This window comes from Bombus huntii, chromosome 2 (genome assembly GCF_024542735.1).
Source record: "Bombus huntii isolate Logan2020A chromosome 2, iyBomHunt1.1, whole genome shotgun sequence".
Classification (NCBI taxonomy): Eukaryota; Metazoa; Arthropoda; class Insecta; order Hymenoptera; family Apidae; genus Bombus; species Bombus huntii.
In genome coordinates, this window is record NC_066239.1 from 19,135,066 (window position 1) to 19,153,347 (window position 18,282).

The 18,282-nt window shown below is 38.6% G+C and overlaps 1 protein-coding gene across 4 annotated transcripts in view; it reads left to right on the top strand.

Annotated features, from left to right (window-relative positions):
• The window catches only part of LOC126874592 (FH1/FH2 domain-containing protein 3), a 241,936-nt gene that overhangs the window by 198,264 nt on the left and 25,390 nt on the right, over positions 1 to 18,282 (top strand). For 2 of the 4 annotated variants that reach the window (XM_050636828.1, XM_050636818.1), the window contains 9 exons: positions 352 to 688; positions 1,368 to 1,999; positions 8,190 to 8,350; positions 9,396 to 9,578; positions 11,651 to 11,770; positions 14,951 to 15,085; positions 15,996 to 16,138; positions 17,488 to 17,758; positions 18,146 to 18,269. In XM_050636828.1, coding sequence (XP_050492785.1) covers positions 352 to 688; positions 1,368 to 1,999; positions 8,190 to 8,350; positions 9,396 to 9,578; positions 11,651 to 11,770; positions 14,951 to 15,085; positions 15,996 to 16,138; positions 17,488 to 17,758; positions 18,146 to 18,269 — 2,106 coding nt within the window. The remainder of the gene's footprint in view (positions 1 to 351; positions 689 to 1,367; positions 2,000 to 8,189; positions 8,351 to 9,395; positions 9,579 to 11,650; positions 11,771 to 14,950; positions 15,086 to 15,995; positions 16,139 to 17,487; positions 17,759 to 18,145; positions 18,270 to 18,282) is intronic. The other 2 variants (XM_050636840.1, XM_050636834.1) reach the window with 1 other exon arrangement.

Sequence of the window (18,282 nt, forward strand, 5' to 3'; positions counted from 1 at the left end):
GGGTGGTAGTTGGAGGATCAGTTTCTGTTTGCATTTTTAAGCGATCCTCGTCAAACCTAAGCTTTCGATTCTCTCCGCGTAACTCGGTGAACATCGATTCTACAATTTTTCGAAGATTCGACTGTAGAAGCTTTCGAAACTTATGATCTCTGACTTCAAAACAAAACAACGAAGTTAGAACACTTTAGAATTGCAAAGAAATATACCTGTAAACAAGTTAATATAGTACGCGTATAGTCAAACTATTGTCTGCAATTCCAAACAAATTATCTACTAAAACGGTAATAAGCAACGTAGAGAGTAATAAATTAATTAATTGGAAATAATTGAACGGCTTTTCGGTTGCTGAAGGTCCCTATGCGACGAACGGCCTGCGTTACACTAACGGCACGTCGTACGAAAGAAATGCGGACTCGCCGTCGAATAAGTTATCCAGGACAAACAGCAGGAAAGACTTGACGCCTCTGATGAATGCTGCGAACAAGCTTGACTCCGAGGAGAAGAAACCATGGTACGGCAAGAGCCCGGACGAGGGTGTCGAGTGCGACGAGGGTAATCACACCGACGAGGATGAGGATCGTCGAGTGGTTCTACAACTGAAGAGGGAAGGAACCGTCAAGGATCTCACACAAAAGCTGGCCGCTCAAAATCTTATACCGAGCAGCCCGGTCGAGGAGAAGGTTTCCAGGTAATTTCACTGTACGATACGTAGAAAAGATTAAGACTCGTTAAGGAAACACTGTTCGTACGTTTCGCTTTAAGATGGATCAGAATCCGTGATTTCTTCTTTCTCCTATCAGGAAGATAAATATCGTTTTGTTAACATTTTCCTGAATACTACAGACCCATATCGAAATTAGGTCTATGTACATAAATTAGAATTAAAACTTTTCAAAAAGGATCTTGAATCAAAATTTCGAAGCTGATTAAAAATTAATATACGAACAGAAGGATGAAGTATTTAATAAATTAATCCTTGCGAGTCTAGTGGAACAATACACCCAAAGATAACTTTTAGAAAGATTGCTAGATTGTTATAATCTTTCTGGTATTAACGAAATCTCCTGGTATATACGATAATAAATGGGATTATATATTCTGTTTTAAAGATTATGCTTAACCCATCTTTTCTTTCAAACTTCAGTGAACTACCATTGATGTTATTCTATTACCGTGGTCTCTTCTAAAAGAAAAACATATCTTTAAATAGCGAAACCTACAGACGTCTTAAAACATAACGTCCGCGTTCGATAAAGAAAAGAGAACGAGTGGAACTCGATCTTCTCGACGTTTCAAGCCTCACCACCTAACGTATCCCCAGAATTCAAACCCTTCGTCATCGCAATGTTCTTCTTCTTCACCCTCAGGATAGGGGACATGAGCGGTCTGATCTCGAAGGCGAAGGAGGGTCTAGCGAAGTCCAAGTCAAAAGCGGACGTGCTGAAGTCTCCTACCGGCGACAGCCTGCCGAAACTGCAAGAAGCGAAGAAATCCGAGAACGAGCTGCATTGGGAGGAGTTGGTTAAGAAACTGAAGCGGCCACTCGAACTCTGCGACCTCGACTTCACCGATCTGAATTCCGACGACGAAGTTGACGTTCTTGGACCTGTGAACGTGACCAACGGCGTACCACCGCCACCACCGCCCATGGTTCCGACTCCTGGTGGCGCACGGGCACCACCGCCACCGCCTCTAGGGGCGAGGCTACCGCCACCCGTACCGCAAGCGCCTCCACCGTTGTTCGGCGTGAATCTCAAGTCGCCGAGGTCACCGACCGCGGTCGACTCCAGCAACGCTCCAAAGAGTCCACTGCCGACCTTCACTAAGAAGAGTAAGAAGACGGTGAAGCTGTTCTGGAAGGAGGTTAGGGATGACCCCATCATACTGTCGAGGCTCGACAAAAACAAAATGATATGGGACGAGCTGTCGCCAGTACCTGTTGACACGCAGAAGCTCGAACACCTGTTCGAGAGCCGCGCTAAGGATCTCATCACGAAGGTGAGCAGCTCTCGTTCTTTGAGCTTCGTCGTTGCTCTTTTCTGAGAGAGCTTGTTTCCTGCGGGTACGGCTATCTATACGGGATTTTCCCTCTGGGGAGATCTTATATTTCTTCCTCGCGTCGGTGTTTCATATGTATGTAGGGTGATTCACGACAGTATTTGGACACTTGTCATAAAGAACTTTTAGGGATATAATGCGTGGTTTATACAAAACTTCTTGGAACCTTAGTAGCTGAACGTGTTTTGTATAACTCGCGTAACATGTTCATGAAAAGTTTCCAGAAGTGTTCAAATACTTTCAATACTGTGCTTCGAATATTAGAACGGCATGCGGACGTCTCGTGGGCTCTGCAGTTCTAGAAGTACGTATATGAAGATGCTACTTTCGAAATAAAAGAGGAAGATAAATATCGAAGTGTAAGTAAGGGCACGACCGAACTGTCAGGAATTAGAAAATAAATTTAGAATAGAAAATAAATTTAGCGCTAGATGTAAGATCTTTTCGTGGCAACAATTTGTCTATGATTTAACATGGAAATGGTCAGTGTATCTTACCTGTGTATATTCTTGTTTGTTGTATGTATAGAACAATTTTGTTGGTGAATACTAAACAAAACAAAGGATTAACACAGTGTAACTATAATAACATTAGAAGGATTTTATCGAAACACGCGTTACTCTTAAATCAATTGAGCCTCTCGTTCGCTTTGAAATCTGTCAGGCCAAACATACTATATGCAAAAAAAAAGACAATACTAGTTCACAGCAAGCGGTTTCCACCAATACAAAGCGACTGGGAAAAAAGAGAGCCTTTTCAACCTTTCAACTGAGCACTATCGAAACTGATGTGCCGAATCCCCCTTCTGCCAACAAAAAGTAATTGAATTTCCATCGAGCTTCATAACTTCGCCATTTTCAACAATACCTTCTATACGGTTTATTTTCGTTATTTCTGTCGACGAAAAGCTGCGGCATCGTCCTTCTAGTTCGCGGTTCCACAAAATTTCACCGCGCCACGCCATCAGACAGGAAATTTAATTACCGCGCGGGTATTCGATGGAAAAAGCGACACCTTTCCGACGTCCCATGAATCTTCTTGCTTTTTCGTTTCGTTCCCGCCGTTGTCCCGACGAGAGGAAGCGAACGTTGCCCGACGTCGACGATGTTAATCATTCCCCGACGCCTGATTCTTGAGGCACACGTGGTGAACGGTGAACGTTCAGCATCCGGTTCGCTTGTCTCTACCGCGAGAAGCTTTTCATCGCGCAGAAATTCCACAGGCAGCCTATGCACAATCCAAAATACACAAAGCTACGTGGTTGGTTAACCGGCTGCTTCTGCCACCGTTAAAGGGGATGAATCCTTTGAAGTAGCGAAGTCAGGGAGTTTTTGGGCTACTCGATCCTTGATTTTGATGATTTTCTCTTGGAGATTCGTTGATTTTAGGGCTCGACGAAGTCATTGCGTGTATCCGTGCGTGGTTTTCCACAATATCTTTAACGCGTGTAAAATTGAAACAATTGTTTCTGTCAATTGAAGCTGTTTCTCTTATTTTTTACATCATTTTTTTCCAACGAAATTGGCTTATTTCTCTTATCTTAGTAATTTTTTAGTATTTACCAATTTTGATAGCTATTCACTGTTACGATATTATATCCGATCGGTATCAATACAAAATATTGGAACATTGCACCTAACTTGCATTTTACAGATTTGTATTTTGAAAAATTAAAGTCAGAATCACGGTTGAAACTAAATTTTGTCGAATCATGACCATAAGTTTAAGCTACGACCAGACACGATGTTATAAAATGATGTGTTAAAAAACAACTAACTCGAGAACTATCTTTCGCAACTAAATTCTCCGCCACTCGTTTACAAGACTTTCAGCTGCACTTGCTTAAAATAGAATCTTTTATTCTCACCCGGGAATTCATTTAATTCGTGACCGTTGCTTTAATTAGCAAACATTTGCCGAAATTTTCATCCAGCCATTATCCAATCCCAAGAAACTTACTCTCCGTTCCCCATACGCCAGTAATTATTGTCTCGTTAACCTCTAGTCGAGAATTCTTCTTTTATTTTCTTCCTTTTTTTCAAACAGTTTCTTTCGAGATATTTTTGAATAAAGAGCACCTACTAACCACGGAGCCAACCGTTAAATACAGTGGAGGAACGTTTCGGTCGGAATAGAGCGCTGCGAATTGCATTAAATACACAGTTCTTCTTCGTTTTTTCTCGACCTCTTTCGTACGTGTCTCGGCGATAACGGAAGGAATTAAAGGCTTGGTGAACTTCGTTCGGCTTCTCTTTTTTCGTCTTCCTTTAGGCGTTAAAATCACAGGGCACCGTTCAAACCGTGGCGTTTAGACGTTTGAACGCGTTCACGGACCACGTGCTTTAAAGAGAATTTTAAAGGATCAAGAATAGTTAGTTATTGCGTGGAGAAACGTACGATGTACTTGATTCAACTGTGCTACTTAAATGTAATTAGAAAATCGTTTGTGGATGAATCGAGTATCTTTATAGTATTCAATTTATACAACACATACAATTAACATGTTTAACTATTTCAACTATCTTTCGTTGTTACTTCAGTAAAAGAGACGTGTGATCGAGGAAAATCATCTTCTTATTATGCTTTAAACCCGTTGTTTGTTATAATATGCTTGTATGTTCTAAGATAGAGATTTTAAATACTCGGATACACGTGTCATTTTTAAAAGAAGGTAAACAAAAATTTCATTTATGAAAATGAAGCACATTTCTACAGTAGCATTTAATAACGCCAGTTCTTTGAAGTTTTTCTCTTTATTCGTTGACAATAAACTCATAAATTTTGCTATAAGAAGAAAGCATTTGTTAAACGTTACAATTTAGCACAAACGAAACTGCTGCAACAGAATATAACAATCTGCCTTTTGCACAAAGATATTTACGCGTGTCTCCAGGTTCCATTCATTAGAAGTGTATCATTTTGCTTTTTTCTTCATATATTTTGTATATCCATATGTGACATCTCACGATATAAATATCTGTCTCTTATTTATGCTCGTAGAATATAGCGACAGAGTTTAATCGGAGAAAACTAGGACAATGTCTATAACATTGCATTCTATTTTCATTTCATTCATCATAACATAGTGTAGTAGGCACATCTTTGCATCTTTAGCACCATGTCGATCCCACCGAAGATAGTTACACTCTCTACCAGCATTTAACCATCTAGTAGAACGCGACAGGGGTCCCGCTTCGGCTTCTCCGGATGCCTTTGACACGGATTACGCGTTTAATCCGGCACCGTTTGCAACAGAGTTACTCTCCGCCGGTCCTTTAAACCGCTTTACCCTAAACGGCTTTATTTTCGATCGCGTACGGAGCAACAGAACAGAACCGAGACTGGCTGTCTGTCGCGGTGTCGCGGAATCCTCGTATCTGTCGATCCCTACGGGAGCTTTCGTGTTTTACCAAGCAAAAGGCAGATAAAAAGAGAAGGTTTTTCGAAACTTTAAGAAAATAAAAATCCCTTTGCACGTTCGTATTTCCTTCTCACCCTTCCTCGCCTTTCATTCGCCGTTTTCACGCGTGTTTTTCGTTCGATTTGCCGACTTGATAGACAAAGCTTGTTGCTGCAACTTGTATTCTGATACGACGACAGTTCTCGATCTTTGTTCCTTTTTCTTCTTTATTAAAATCGATCGTTTGACGAATCGTTAGGAAGAGACGATCTTGCGGTATATTGTACATTTTATATTATTAATCAAATTTTTCCTCGTGAAAAGCCTCGTGGAAATTCTTCTCAACGATCACTGAAAGATTCCACGTGAACGACACGGCCGTCGCTAATTGCTGACGTAATTACATGCCGGGTTTATCAGCTTTGCCCGGCCGCGTTCCACGTTTTGAATCGCGTCGCGAGCCAATGGACACGCACCGCGCCGACATAATGTGATCCGCCGCTTCTTCAGACGCCTCCGTTTCCTTCCATCCTTTTCTTTCGTCGTGCTTTCTCCGAGCCTTTTCCTTTTTGTCAGCCCGACTCTTTTGAACCTTTACATCTACCTCGCGGAATCCGGCAATAATTAGTGCCGGATAAAGCGTCCGTTGAGACTTCCGTAAAGACGAACGAGACAGAATGAAGGACAGCTTTGAAAAAGGAGATGTGAATCGGGAAAAATTATAGGATGTTGAAAGTTTAAGAAAATAGACGTTGGATAGATTAGGCGGGAAGATTTTGGATATGCTTCAGTGGATTAATTGTTTCTTCTCTGTTTTAATTTTATGGAAATAATTTAACGAAGCTCGATGGATATAAACGTTTTCGTCGGTAAGAAAGTGTTAGTGAACACGTTGGCTGCCAAGCGAATTTTACATGTCTGGCATTGGTTATTACTCGTAAACCTCATGACGTTACTGACAAGTTCGCGTAATGCCAATCGCTCTTGACCTTTTCATGGCGTTCAACGTGTTAAGTAATGGTAATTTTCTTGCAAATAACCATTTATTCTAAAGCGGCTATTTCCTTGATAATTGAAGTTTCTGGTAAATGGTTTTCCGTTGTTGACGAAGGCTGGAATTTGCAGAAACACAAGTTGCACTTTTATCAATTATGAACGACTATATGAATTATTTCAGGCAGTTATTCATAAAGATAAAAAGTTCTTTCACCACGAATGGAACAATGGAACAAGTATGAAACGAAATTACGTTACTTACGAACTCGTGGTAAGAATGCATTACTAATTGAAATTCTTATCAATATTCCTTATAAAATCTACGAAGTTAGAAGACACTATGAAGATTATTCTAGTTGACAGAGATCAATTACCGGGAAAATTGATATTCGCCTTAAATATTGATAAAGAGAGTTCCATTTTTTAATTTCCACGGTTAAATTGTAAGCACCGAGGTCATATATCCCAATGATTTGCTGTGAAAAGAGAGAGAAAATGCTCATAAAAAATAATAACTGCGTTCACGCTGCGTTCTATCTTCATGTTACATCATGTTAAACGCGCGCTTGCCACGAGCGATTTCACGAGACGATCATGCACACGAATGATTACGATCTTGATACAATATAATATTACAGGCTCCATTAGTCTAATGAGAAGTAACTTTAACAATAACACGTCGTAAATTAATACCGTTCGCAACAGTAACGAAATATCGTGATAACGATCGCGCGCAATAATAATAATAATAATAATAATAATAATAATAATAATAATAATAATAATAATAATAATAATAATAATACGGTGAATAGTGGTTGGGTGGTGGTGATGGTGGTTTAATGCAATACGACTAATCTTTTCTTGTATTATTTGCAATATTCTTGGTGCTCGCACGAAAAATGAACGAAATGGCATGCTGGAATTTTACAGGAGGTGAGTCCTAATTTCTTAACTTCACTTAACGCCGGTTTTTGCTAACTCCAAACTTCGTTTCTACGCGCTTTTTCATTTTTCTCCGCGTCTCCTACCATTTTCTTCGTTTTCTCCACTTTTTTATTTCCTTTTTAATTTACGCTTGGTACTAATGAACGCGGTAATGTAAATTCATTTACACATTACTACGATCGAATCACTGAAATAAAATTATCCGTTGTGTGTATGCTGGTACTTCAATTCTGTGCAGATTGTTAATTGCTAATTGGCTTTCCTTCAAGGGGTATTTCAAGTGATTAATCTCGGCGCGGTAGCTATTGGATCGCCTCGTCTCTGCTAATTATAACGCTCTTTTTCGATTTCTCTTCACCCTGTATTTCACCTCTGTTTATCCTTTCGCGTAATTTACAGCGGTAACGTAACAGTAACCGGTGGTGTTTGCTTTGAACTCGTTCTACTAATTCCGTTTCCGCTGACGGTGTACGATATTTTTATATTTTACCGATTGATCAGCATCAACAGCAAATACGTTTTCAGCGCATTTTCATCCACCTGCGCGCTTCTCTTTCCCTTTCCTTAGCGAGCAAATATTTGACCTGCACTGGTTTGTTAATGTATAAAATTTCAGCTGGAAATCGCGTTTCTCCTTTATTCGTTCCAAAACCATTATGTGCACGGTGTTTAATTAAATTTTATGATTTTTGAGTGTTCAGACATGACCATCGAACGTCATTTAAGTTGTAGCAATGCGAGCATTATTCTTTACCAGTGGCTAATTTGTTTATTTTTGTCGTCGAATAGAAACAGCAAGAGATGAACAAAAACAAGGAGATCATCGTGTTGGACCATAAACGATCAAACGCCATCAATATCGGGATGACCAAATTGCCTCCACCAAGATCTATTAAAACCGCGATCTTGAAAATGGACGCAACAATTATGAACAGAGAGGGTATCGAGGTAAGGTCGCATGATTTATTTATTTTTTTTTTTTGTTTGTTTCTTCTCATTCCTTTTATTTAATGAACGTTTGCAGCATTTACAATAGTTTCAGTATCTCGTTCTTTTGGCTATTACGTTCAAATAATATGATAAATAACGAAGAACATACAAGATACCGATCCCTGTTAGTGTGACATTGAGCCAAATTGATTATTAGCAGATTTCTTTTTATCACAAGATTTTTCAAGTTACACGAATTAATATTTCATAATTTTGAATGAAAATAAGTAAAAGGAATTTTATCCTAGACTTAATAGTATTCTGTTCTATCAAGCATGGATCGAAATATTAGAGATTATTGTCAGAGATTGGTTTCAGTGTGTTTGCAATTATGACAAGATAGTAGATAAAATATGCTTGGAAACGACCTCTGAAGCATTCTATACGATATCTAGTACAATTAACTCGATATAATTCGATCTGAATCGATTCAAACAGGCATGATCATTACATTCGATTCGCTATCATTTCACGAATCTAGTCTTTAATAAACATTAATAGATATTTATTAATTTATAGAGATGTATATATTAGAATTCAATATAGTAATTTTTAGTAAATTATCTGCACAGTCTTATTTATAAATAATTTATTTTCTTCGTAAGAATGTTTCCTTTTTGTTGAGTTACGTTCAAATAAGTTACACGAACAAAATAATATAAGCTATTTTCTCTATAAGAATATTATTACTTATACGAAGAGCAATTTATTTAAAAATATTATATGGTATTGTGTCCAAATCGAAAGTATTTTAACATTTCCCCATTGATTTCTTAATTTTTTCCTCGAAATGAAATGTACTTCAGAATCCCGATTTCGTTAAAAATCTCCCTTAAAATTATGACTGTAAAAGTCAAAATTCTTAGTTCACGGTCGACCCTGTGATTCAGTTGAAACACACGTACGTTCTTTTTTCGATGGTTTTTCTAATTTCTCTAATTTCCTGTTCATTTCTCTTCTTCGTTCGTTTCCTATCCTTTGTCCTCGGATCCATTCGCAACAGAAACTCTTAACGATGCTGCCAACTGAGGAGGAGAGGTCCAGGATACAAGAGGCGCAGGCCGCCAATCCTGACCTACCTTTGGGATCGGCCGAGCAGTTTCTTCTAACTTTGGCCTCTATCTCGGAGTTGCCTGCCAGGCTGAAACTTTGGGCGTTCAAGTTGGACTTTGAGAATTCGGAGAAGGTGAGTCTTTCGAGCTTAACGACTGCTTATCGATGACCAAGTGGTTCGTTGGCTCGCTCAGCTGCAAATCGTAATTCCTCCAATGATCAGCAATTTTCACATAAATTGGACATTTTGGATTTAAATTAATCCTATAAATAATACCATATTGAACAAATATTTAGAAAAAATGACAGACTATTAGAAATATACGAAATTAAGGATATACAATAATGTTTAGAAATGAAAAATATTGAAATTTAAACGTATAAATTTTATCAACATACCGGTTGAAGTCTTTGAAGATGATTGAATGGTATTCATTCGTATAGGTCATCGAACATCAATTTTGAAGAAAAAATAGGCTGTCGAAAATTGAGGCGGAATTTAAAAATGTTGAACTTTAAGTACGTATAATTCCTTTTCCATGTACAAAAATAAACCATAAGTAGTACCTTAATTTCTTCAACGCCTCCGATATCATTTCGTCTTCTTTAAAAGGCCGCGAAAAAGATCTTCAATCTTATATGATAATTCATTTAACGAGTTCGTCTATTTTAAAACGATCATGCACTTAGAACGACGGAACCTACTAACGTTTATAAAAGATCCAACGAGCTCGTTAACGTATTGAAAACACTCGATTTTAATGATAGGAATAATAAGAGATGCATAAGCAATGATTAACAAGGAGACAGGCTACTCGAAATACGGATCGGTTGATTATTGGTCTGCGGCTTGTCGAATCTAGTCGTCAGACGTACCATAAATACGTTTCACCGTGAGAAACTGCATGACATTTCGAATGCAGATTCTATTAAGCATCGTCGAATACGAATGCGTGTAATAGCGTTCGAATTGGCCCGTTATTTCTCACGAATCTCGTCTCGAATTCCGCGGGGATAGTCGCGAGACCGCGACGAGGAAAAACGCCAGGTATGCGGGGAAGGAAGTCGCGGGGAACGTTCCTCGCATAATCACGTGATTTCTTCGCTGGGAACACGGCGAATTCCGATACACGATCGTGTGCCGCATCGAACGTGTGCGCCGCTTCCTTGAAAAGCAGCAGACTGACACCAGCCTGCAAAACGCCTTGACCGTGACAGAGCAAGAATTTTATTTCTCTGTTAGTTCGTCACGTATTATTTCATATTTCCATTTTTCATATTTTAATCGTATTTTCTTTTTTCTTCGTTCTTTCTCTCGCTATTTTCGTTCTTCGTTTCGTTGAATGTATTTTTGACAACGCAAATACCTACTTCATCTTTTATCAAGTTTTTTGTACTGTTGTCTAATGAAGTGTATGAGAAATTGTTCGTTGCTTTCGTTCGTAAAATTTGTTCGATTTTCTTTTGTCTCTTGCACGACTTCTTTTAATGCAGGTATTTTTAAATTTGATTCGATTTTTAGAAATCTAATTTCCGCTGAAACAGACAATCACAATCGTATTTGTCTGTATTACGCGTTATTAATAAAGATTATATTATAAAATTATCAAATTATCGAGAAAAATATTTCATGGGAAGGAATATATCTAATGGAATCTTGTAGTTCTTTCAAAATTCATATGATTGTCAAATCATACCTGTAACTAGATATATCTGTAACCATCGGTAGAGGATCAAGATCGATGTCATATTTCTATATTAATAGTATAAATCCTTTGAGTTTTTAATATCATAATTCAATGATACTTTTGAATCTTTCTCATAATGATTTCCAACTCCATGTGAATTCTTACGGGTAACCAATTTCTTCCTTTCACAATACAGACTTACTCTACTTTTTGTACTTTCTCACAACATTGCATCCCAAATACAATACATATCTTTACATATTTAACAAGTATTACGCTCACCTTACTTCTGTAAATACCCTTCAAAAAAAAAAAAAAAAAAAAAAGAAAAAAGAAAACGCAAACACTCGTATGTCACATTCGTAAAAAGAACAAAAAGGACCAAAAAATATGCAAGAAGCTTACTATTTGACGAATGCACAAAAATGGAACCGCAGACGAGCACAACGAACCAGCCAGCGTGCCAGAGAACTCGCGGCTCGAAAGAAATAATCGCGAACCACCTTTGTGACTTCAGGAAATTGCGGACCCTTTGATGGATCTGAAGCAGGGAATGGAGACCCTGCGAGTGAATAAAACGTTCCGCGGGATTCTGAGCACGCTCCTTTCGATCGGGATATTCCTCAACGGAAATGAGGTAGGTATTGAATGCCAGCCAAATGATATCCGCTTAATCCGTCAGTCGGAATCAGTCGTTCGCGCCGAATCGATATCCATCAGCGTCGATGATTTTCGTGTGATCGTTGTTCGATGATTTGGAAAAAGGGGCGAGTATCGGTTTAAACACTTTTCTTGGACAGATGCCGTGTTCCTCAAATATTGTAAACACTTGTAAATAATCTTATTTGACCCCCCCCCCCGCCCTATCCCTCTCATCCAACCCCCCCCCCCCCCCCAAAGTTACACAGCACTCAAAAAGCAAGCTACCGAAGCGTCCTGTTTTGCAACCAAGTTTTCAGGACAGAAAAAACAAACAAAAACAAAATCACATAGAAGCTCCGCTCCCCCAGCGGCTTAAACCTAAAAATCATATTAAACACGAAAAAGGTAAAGCGCCGACACATATTATAGCATGGCTACGTCGTACCGTTGCGTATCGGTACTTTTGCCTAAAATATCACTACAAAAATTCACCGTTTATTGTGAACACCAAAAGGTATTTAAAAATTTGTATCTTGGGTTTAATAAACATCTTTAAAAAAAAAAAAAAAAAGATGCCGTGTTCCTCAATATGACCACCATTGGTCAGTTGTTTAGATCTTGTTCTTTCACACCAGTGTTTATGGATGATGGTCGATGTACTTTGTAACATCATGCTGATATTACGAGTTTACATAAGTTTTTCCTATTTTATTATTTATTTGTTATTACCCGAAATATGAAAGTTAGCATTCTTTGTTATGTTCATGTACCTCTGTTGTGGACATTTAATTCCTTTAGAATTTCTTCTTGTCATCAATAGTAACACTGTTATTCCAGGGACTCGATCCTTATGCAGTTTGATAATTATTATTTCAAGTAATTAATATAAATATCCAGCCAAATCATCCTTAAGTATTTGCTTCAAGCGATTATAATCACAGATATCAAACATATGAAACAATTCGTACGCACAATTTTATGAAAATGCATCGATCTACCTTCGAAGCACCCAAATATAAAAAGTAATAAATTTCAAAATTGAATGCTACAAACATATCGTTGCGATATCTACAAAAAAACAAAAAAAAAGGAAAAACGAGGTAAAAAATATTATTTGAAGTAGATAAACGATGCTTCTAGCCACACGAGGCCGTTTTCATGTTCCGGATAGCCGGGCATACGATATGAAATATAAAAATGGAGCATTCGCACGAATATTCGTGACGAACACTTTGCGATTCTATTTCGATCTTGGACGATTTCTTTTCACTCGTCATCGTTTGCTTCCGTTCGAATATATTAAAACCGTGGTTCTTTGAATGGTGCACTAATCATTTCTTATCAGCCGCTCTCGAGCGTGTTTTTGCACGACACGCTCGATCATCGAAATTGTCGCGTGGCTCAGATATTTGCCTCTCACGTGAATTCGACTCCTTCTCTCACGTTTTACAGTGAATTAACGGGGGAAATTATGAGTGAAATGAAACTCGTTGCTCGAAATTAGGATCGTCGTGATGCAAATAATATGAATTTAATCGCGATAATATTAGCATGCAAATTCATAGAAAGTAGCTAATTACAAATGCTATGCTGCAGATTAATGTCCATAATGAAAGTTTATTTATTCGCTAATTTTTCAGTCACAGAGCTGGAACATTATACAGTGGAACTTTACTTATCTAACTTGTCATTTATGTAAACGAACTTGCGGTGGTTTTGTTCTTTGTAATAGAATTTATATCTTGCAATTTTATTTGTAAATAATACAAGATTGATAGACGAAATATAAATATAAAAACGTATAATATTGCGACACGATTAAACTGATTTTTGAAAACCAATATGCAACAATAAAAATAGCTGATAATCTTGTGTTCTTCGAATTCCTCAATTTCTAGATTATAAATCAAATTTAAAGTACTTTTTAAACTGACGAGAAATAACAGTATATATAATATGTATATGAACGAAACATTACACCTAATAACAGGAGTCAATGAACTTTTATCGTATTATACGTATATTTTATTCTACACGTACTACAAAACTTCCGGAATTTTTCACACGTTTGTTTATCTACGTTTCATGGAGGAGTATTATAACTACACCAAAGAGTATCTTATTCATACGATTGAAAAGAGTTTACATTTATAATTAACGAAATAACGTGCTCGTAAATTTTGTTTGATTCTACCTTAATAATATGTTACAGACGAATAACATCGGAACTTTTAAAAATTTCACAGTCAATCAGCAATTCGCATTCCAAAGAGCTGGAATTCTCATTTGATTTTGTAATAAACAAGTCACAAACGTTCGCATTGATTAGTTACACTTTGATTCTCGAAGCGAAAAATCGTAAATTAATTATCGTGCTAACAAGCATCCAGTCGTCAGGTAACGTGCACTCGTACTTTACCTTCGCAACGAGATCTCTCAAATCGATCCGTCATTCTATTTTACTACGATTTAAATAAATCAGTCTAGCGTAAATTATCGGATAACCGCGAGTTATTCGATAACAACCCCGGGGATTCGACATAAATATTCTACAGATATTATTTGATTTTCCAGCAGCATACGAAATTCCATTAATTATTAAAATTAATTGATTACATTTCGGTCTGTAATCGCGATCGTTCTACGATGTTGTTACAATAAAATTGTAGTTACAAAGAGGCAGTGAAATTTGATCGAAGGAAATAATAAAGAAAAGTTCAACGCAAAAATATAAAAAGCTAGAATTTAACCTGAAACCCTTTTATCGCTTCACGGACAATCACAATTTGACACCAAATTAAATCTAACGGAAAAAAGGCTAAAAAGAATCTGGCCAAAGAATCTAAACAAGCCAGAATCTCATTCAATTGTATCCGCTCGTCGTTTCCATCGAATCAAAAACGAAAAAAGGAAAAGAAATAAAAACAAAGTATAAACGAAAAAGTAACGGCAAGTTGAAAGGAAGGAATCGACGTGGCAGAATTGGATATGCCGTCCTCGTCGAGTTAGAAGCGCGTGGTCAACATCGATTCCGGGTTTTCGCAGCAATCACGTTACGCGCGAAAGTGGCCAGAAGCGTCGGGTGGAAAGCCTGTACTAGCGAGAACGTAGAAGTTAGCCAGAACGATATTCCGTACGTTGTGTAACGCTGAAACGTCGCTTCGTTCTTTTTTAGGTGAAGGGCTTTCAGCTGGAATACCTCGCCAAAGTACCTGAAGTAAAGGATACGGTTCACAAGCACTCGCTGCTTCATCACCTTTGCCACATGGTGATGGAGAAGTTTCCGGATTCCACGGATCTCTATTCGGAGGTGAGAGGCAGCTTACTTCCGCGTCGAAGGAACCGGATAAAACTTTAGTCTCGTCGCTTCGTCGCTATGCACGTTCGCTAGAAACCGAATAACCAGCGCTACATTTGCGAAATCGCGAACGGGAACTTCGTGTCCCAGACGAACTTCTTCTTCGACTCCGGAAACTATTACGAATGGTGTTTCGTGAAATTGTAGCGCTCCCCAGGAATTTCGGATTTCCGGTGTAATTGCGGTCGCAAATAATTTATAATTGATGTTTGTTGTTGTTACCGAAGTAAAGTTATTTTAAGCAATTTGAGTATACTGGTATTCGGAAGTGTAGCTTCGATATTTTTTTTTTTTTTTATTCTGTTAAAACGAACGCAACATGGCTGAAAAGTTTAACCAGGCTGGTTCGATACATTAAAGACATTTTTACAGGCTGTCTTGCGCAATGGAAGTAGAACTAATGAAGTTCCATAAATTACAAGTTGCAAATTACGAGCATCAATGAACGCTTTGCCTTTATGTAGCACTAACGAGTTTAACGACAAAACAAAATTAATTATAGAAGCAAATTTCATAAATTCGAAGCTATTTAATTATCTTATTTGTTGCGCAATTATACAATTATAAAAGAAAAGTCTTTTACATAGAAATCATATTTTGTCAATTTTCTAATATCATTAGTCACATTATCGTGCAAGTGAATCCAGATATAATTATTCGCAAGTTCTCGATTACTAAAGGAAGATAAAAGTCTTCCTGCGTTTTCTTTAAAACTTTTTCTCCTATGTAGCGCATTTCCTAAGAGAAATTGTATTTGTATCACTTTTCCACCGAGTCGTTCGTATATTTATTTCATGCAGAATAATTCATACACGTGTCGTTTGAAAATCGAAACCAAGGAAAGTCTATGAATCTTGTTCAGATCGGCGCTGTGACAAGAGCATCGAAAATCGACTTCGACGAGCTCGCGGCGAACATCGGGAAACTAGAGAGCGAGTGCAAGGCATCCTGGGACCACCTGAAGCTCATCGCGAAGCATGATGGTTCCACGATGATGAAAGTCAAGTAAGTACCAAAGTCGAAATTGTATGTCGTCAGACGAGATCGATTCGATCTAGGGAGATCGTATTTCCTCGCTGGCCTTTAGAAGGGAACTTCGTTCCACGAAGTTTTGAAGTTTCCGAAGATTCGTACAATGTTCGATAAATTCGCGGCAGACTTTTTTTCTCGTGGCAAAACTGGCACAGTTCCAAATGGCACCGCCATTAATTACCTAAAACGTATTTCTTCCTTCCATACTCCTGCTTCCTGCTGGTCCCCTTTAACCTTCCTCCTCCTTCTATTTTTCCCCCTTTTTTTTATTTTATTTCATCTTATCCCGTTTCTACTTCGTGGTAGATTTTCGGAGCCTTTATCTGTTCATCCCCCTCCATCGAGCTTGTCCTTATCTAAGTCGGTTATATTCGGTAAGCTCTTCCTCGCACTTTTTATTATTTTCTTTTACCCTTAGTTAAGGTTATTAACTTGTGCGTTGCTGGCGAGGCAAGATATTGATAGAAATGGAATAGAGTTCGTACAGATCGATATAACATTATACGATATGATAAGAATTTATTTGAAAAATTTATTTTAAAAAACGTAATATCTACCGGAAGATAGAATCAACCGATTGCTAATTCAATTAATTGCTACAGCTTTTTAACACAAATCAATTCACCGTATAGTTAAGTTTATATCGATAAAAAAATTCTGCAGTAAGTGTCCGAGTACTTTCCTCAGCTACTGTGTATCGCAGTGATATTTTGTTCAACGGTGAAGCATCTGGTTAACGTTGGTTGGCGTGGCCGCTGCGTTAATTAAGTGTAACGGGACGGCCTAAATGTCGGGCCGGGTTAATTCGTTTTTGCCTGAAACTCGTTTAAGCGATCGTCTACGCTGATCTCCAGTCTTCTCGAACGTACTGGAGTAATGGAAATGTTTCATGTAAAAAATGATCGTCGGTGATTGCCTTTTTGCGAACCTTGATATTCGATGCTGTCAGAACACGATGATTCGTCGGAACGATGGGACGGGAAAATCCGCGAATTCAGCGTATCAAAATTATCGACGTCGCGTTTTCGTTCATTTCGATCAACATGATTTAGAAACATGAGTTCTGCTATTCAAATGCAAAGATACATGTACATGTAGTTAAAATTCATTTTTCGTTTCAAATGCATCTTCACGATACAAGATATTGATTAGAATTCTTCTATCCCGCACCTATTTCATCGAAGCATAGAAACTATCGATATGGTAAACATAGCAATAACAATAGTCTCATAAATCAATATAAAAAAACTTATTTCATTGTATACGATGCAGCAAGTTACACATGGCATTAATCTCCGATTTCTGAATACTGTTTGTCGAAGCAGAATGTCAGACTTCCTGGCGGACTGTGCGGAGAGGATAATCGTGCTGGGCATCGTGCACAGGCGGATCATAAATCGATTCCACAAATTCATCTTATGGCTGGGAATCCCGCTGCACAGGGTGCAAGACACGAAGCCGAATGAGTTTTGCCGGATCGTGTCCGAGTTCGCGCTCGAGTACAGAACCACCCGGGAGCGGGTGATACAACAACTGGAGAAAAAAGCCAATCACCGTGAAAGAAATAAGACCAGGGGAAAGATGATCACAGAGGTGAGTTACAAGCGGTGCCTCGGCTCCCGGTGCTCGTATTTTTCTTGGACCGGCGGCAGAGGCGGCGACGGTGGCCGCTGAAAATCTTTCAGAAGGGCCGGCCCCACTTTCCTCTCTCATCAAATACAGTTATCGGAGCGTGAACGGCATTATGGTGCGCTCCGGCGAGGGGAATAAATTGCTTTTTTGCCGCGGGGAGAATCAATTTCTTTTCTTGCCTACCGTTGCATTAATATCCCGCTTGTCTCCGTTTTCATTTCTGTCGCGATATCGTCGAACGTACGCGGATCTCTTACCCAACTGACGCCCCTCTCCTTCTTTCCATCCCTCGTTTTTCAACCACTCAGCCTGTTCACGTGAATTCGACATCCACTCTGATCGTTACAGGTTGGTAAATTCAGGACGAAAGAGGATCGCGCGGACGCGGAGCTCAGGCAACTGCTCGGAAGCGATATCTCCGACGTCGAGAGTATTCACGGTACCCTACCATGGAGGAGACAGAGGAAAGACGGTGAGTTTCCTTT